General features: G+C 39.5%; 1 protein-coding gene and 1 non-coding gene across 2 annotated transcripts; one reads left to right on the forward strand and one right to left on the reverse strand.

Annotated features, from left to right (window-relative positions):
* Positions 1-252: 252 nt before the first annotated feature.
* On the reverse strand, positions 253-359 carry LOC125821640 (small nucleolar RNA R71). Its single transcript, XR_007442603.1, has one exon. It is a non-coding gene; the product is annotated as a small nucleolar RNA R71 (small nucleolar RNA).
* Positions 360-1,113: 754 nt separating this feature from the next.
* LOC125821635 (uncharacterized) lies at positions 1,114-3,839 on the forward strand. Its single transcript, XM_049501047.1, has 5 exons — positions 1,114-1,177; positions 1,854-1,957; positions 2,351-2,587; positions 3,117-3,246; positions 3,610-3,839. Exons 1-5 carry the CDS (start codon positions 1,114-1,116, stop codon positions 3,837-3,839), a joined length of 765 nt encoding a protein of 254 aa, XP_049357004.1.
* The last annotated feature ends 276 nt before the right edge of the window (positions 3,840-4,115 follow it).

A 4,115-nucleotide genomic window follows, 5' to 3' on the forward strand; every position in this document is an offset into this window, starting at 1 on the left:
TGAAATGAGGGGACTCTATGGAGGGCTTGATCACGAAGATCCACATGAGCATGTAAGGAATTTTATAGAGGTGTGTAGCCCATTTTCTTTCAAGAATGTGTCACAAGATTCAATCCGGCTCAAGTTATTTACACTATCTTTGACGGGGGAAGCTAGCTGGTGGTTGGCGGAGTTATCAAGAAATTCCATCACATCATAGGATGAACTGATTATGGCATTCAATGCATGATTTTTCCCCCATCGAGGATTGTAAAACTCAGAGATAACATTTGAGGTTTTAAGCAATAAGAAAGTGAACCCATACACGAAACATGGGTGAGGTTCAAGAAACTCTTACTTCAATACCCAATTCACGGGCTACCAAACGATTTTCTACTTCAATATTTTTACCGGAGTCTTGATTCCGTTAATAAAGGAGTGGCTGACCAATTGGTTTGAGGTGGAATAATGTTGCAATCCTTTGAGGTGGCTTCATTTCTTCTTGATGACATGACCAAAATAAATCAATCTTGGTACACTCAAGTGTATCAAGTCTCTCCTTTTTGTTTTAGAATGACACAAGAGCAACTTGATAAGGAATGAAAAAGGGATGAGAACATCAAGAAGATGTTGGCCCAAATGGAGCTACTACAAGGGCATATGTTGGAGAATGTGGGAAAGCCCGAGGGAGGAAATGGAGTGTTTAGAGTTAAGGAGGGTTCTTCCTCAAGTTATTCAAAGTCGGGGGAGAATCAAGGTTGGAATTCTCAGAGATATGAGGAGGCTTTCCACCCACGCTATTTACCGCGTGGCGGGAATCAAGGTTGGAACTATCACACGGGGGAAGAACAAAGAAGATACTATCAAGATTTGGCTAAGCAAAATGATTATTGGAAAAGGGAGGAGGAGCACACTCAATTGAGTGAGAGCCCAAACTCGAAAAGGAGTGCAAGTAATCCTCGGGTGAGTTATTTGTTGTCACGCATCGTTGGTAAAGTTGAAGGTTCAGATTATTTGTTAAAAGGCATGAAAGCTGATTTTTCATCATGGAACAATAAAGTGAACTCTCACACAAATGCAATCAAGATACTTTAAGGTCACTTGAGTTTACTTTCAGCACAATTGAAAGCAAAAATGACAATGGAAGATGATGATAGAGGGATTGATGTGGTTACTCGTAGCGGAAAGGTAGCAATAGGTGATGTAACGGGCTATTGATGTAATGGGCAATGAAGAAGCTAAAATGCACGAAGAAGAGAAAGGTATGGAGGAAGAAGAAATACCCATCCATCAAAGCATTGCTAAAGCGCAACAAAAAAATGTGTAGAAACACAATCCAATCCCACAATTTAATAACCTTTACCCAATATATCTCTTCCATTCCCCCAATGTCTCAATAAGAAGAATGAGGATGAGAAGTACAAGAAGTTTTTATCGGTGTTCAATACATTATCAATTAGTCTCCCTCTAGTGAAAGCACTGTTGGAAATGTCGGGTTATGCAAAGTTCATGAAGGAGTTACACAAAGAAAAGGATCTTGGATTTTGAGACAATTGAAGTTTCTCATAGTTGTAATGCAATTATAACTATTGAGCTGATAAAAAAGAGAAAAGATCCCGGAGCGTTCACCATCACTTACACCATTGGCATGCTCCAAGTTGCTACAGCCCTATGCGATTTTGGAGCAAGCATCAACCTAATGCCATACACAATATGTAAACAACTTGGGTTGGGTGAACCGAAAGCCACAATAATGAGACTTTTGATGGCAGACAAATAAATTAAACATCATGTAGGGGTACTAGATGATATCTTGGTAAAGGTCGACCTATTCATTTCCCCGACTGATTTTGTCATTCTCAATTGGGAAATAGATGCCGAAATTCCCATCTTTTTGGGAACACCATTCTTGACAACCAAGGGAGCATTGGTGGATGTTGAAAGCAGAGAACTGAAGTTCCGGGAGAACGAATATGAAGTAACCTTTAATGTTTGTAAGTCAATGAAACATCAAAGCGATATTCACGTAGTTTCCACGATTGATGTTACTAATGAGGTGGTGGATAGTGTGTGACAGTTGATGTGTATGAGTGAGCCGCTTGAAGTCGTGCTTGCTAACTATGATGAGTTCAAAATTGAAGTCTACGATGATGTAGTAACTTCTCTTTCAAGCATGGGGGGGGGGTATTCAAAGACTCCCTTAAAGAAGGACATTGATCTAAAAAATTGAGAAAGTCCTCCCGCAAAGCCATCAGTATAAGAACCACCAAATCTGGAGTGGAAACTACTTCCCTCCCATCTCCGATATGCTTTCTTGGGGGAAAATAACAACTTACGAATGATCATTTCTGCTGAGTTTCTTGAATGGCAGGTAAAATTGCTCATTGAGGTGTTGAGAAAGCATATCAAAGCCATAGGTTGGACTATCGTTGACATAGTGGGCATTCCTCCTGTCATTTGCACTCACAAAATTCAGCTTGATAGTGTTTGTAAACCGAGTGTTGAACATCAGCGGAGATTGAACCCACCAATGCAAGAGGTGGTGAAAAAAGAAATAATAAAGTGGTTGGACGGAGCTATGATCTATCCTATTGCAGATAGAAAATGGGTAAGTATGGTGCAATGTATACCAAAAAAAGGGAGGAATCACAGTAGTCCCAAATGAAAAGGGAGAGCTTGTATCTATGATACCGGTGACTGGATGGCTAGTATGCATGGATTACCTGAAGTTAAACTCGTGGACCCAAAAAGATCATTTTCCCATGCCTTTTATAAATCAAATGCTTGATCGACCTTTTTAGAGAGGTTTGTATTGCTTCTTAGATGGGTATTCCGGTTATAACCAAATCTCCATTGCTCCGGATGACCAAGTGAAAACCACCTTCACCTGCCCATATGGAATTTTTGCCTTCAAACGGATGTCGTTCGGGTTATGTAATGCTCCGACAACATTTCAATGTTGCATGTTATCTATTTTTGCTGACATGGTGGAGGATTCAATGGAGGTATTCATAGATGACTTCTCGGTTGTGGGTGACACCTTCGAAGCATGTTTAACACACTTAGGAAAGGTTTTCAAAAGATGTGTGGAGATAAATTTGGTCTTAAATTTGGAAAACTTCCACTTTATGGTGAAGGAATGTATAGTTCTTGGTCACAAATTGTCGCAAAAGGGGATGGAGATTGATAAAGCAAATATTGAAGTGATTGAGAAATTACCACCGCCAATATCAGAGAAGGGTGTTTGCAGTTTCTTGGGGTATACTGGTTTTTACTGGAGGTTCATCATAGACTTTTCAAAGATTGCACATCCTCTATGCAAACTCTTGGACAACGAGGTGAAATTCCACTTTGATGATGCATGAATGGTGGATTTCAAGTGCTTGAAAGAAAAAATGGTCTCCACCCCAATTATCATTAATCCCAATTGGTCTGAATCCTTCGAAGTGATGTGTGATGCAAGCGGCACGACATTAGGTGTTGTATTGGGGCAAAAACGTAACAAACTATTTCACCCCATTTACTAAGCAAGCAAAACTCTAAACAATGCTCAACATAACTATACAGTTACAAAACAAGAATTACTTACGGTAGTATATGCATTTGAGAAGTTTCAAGCATACTTTCTAGGTACTAAAGTGGTTGTTCACACTGATCATGTTACACTGCATTATCTGATGGAAAAGAAGGATGCCAAGCCAAGATTAATGAGGTGGGTGCTACTATTGCAAGAATTCAACTTTGAAGTCAAAGATAGGACAGGTTGTGAAAATCAGGTGGCTGACCACTTATCAAGATTGGAAGGCAAGGAAAATGATGAGCTAGAGATCGACATATATGATTCCTTTGCCGATGAATAGGTATTCATGGTAACTCTCAAACAATCTCCTTAGTATGCTAATTTTGCCAAATATGTAGTGTGTGGATTAATGCCAGAAAAACTGAACTTCTACTAACACAAGAGGTTCTTGTTCGATGTTAAAAACTACTTTTGGGATGAACCATATTTATTCAGAGAGTGTGCAGACCATATCATTAAGAGATGTGTCCACAAGAAAAAGCAATCGAAATTCTTCATGCTTGTCATTCTTAACCAGTTGGGGGACATCATGGTGGTGTAAGTACAACTGCTAAAA

The sequence above is a fragment of the Solanum verrucosum genome, unplaced genomic scaffold (assembly GCF_900185275.1).
Source record: "Solanum verrucosum unplaced genomic scaffold, falcon-dt-bn FXZP01000216.1, whole genome shotgun sequence".
NCBI lineage: Eukaryota > Viridiplantae > Streptophyta > Magnoliopsida > Solanales > Solanaceae > Solanum > Solanum verrucosum.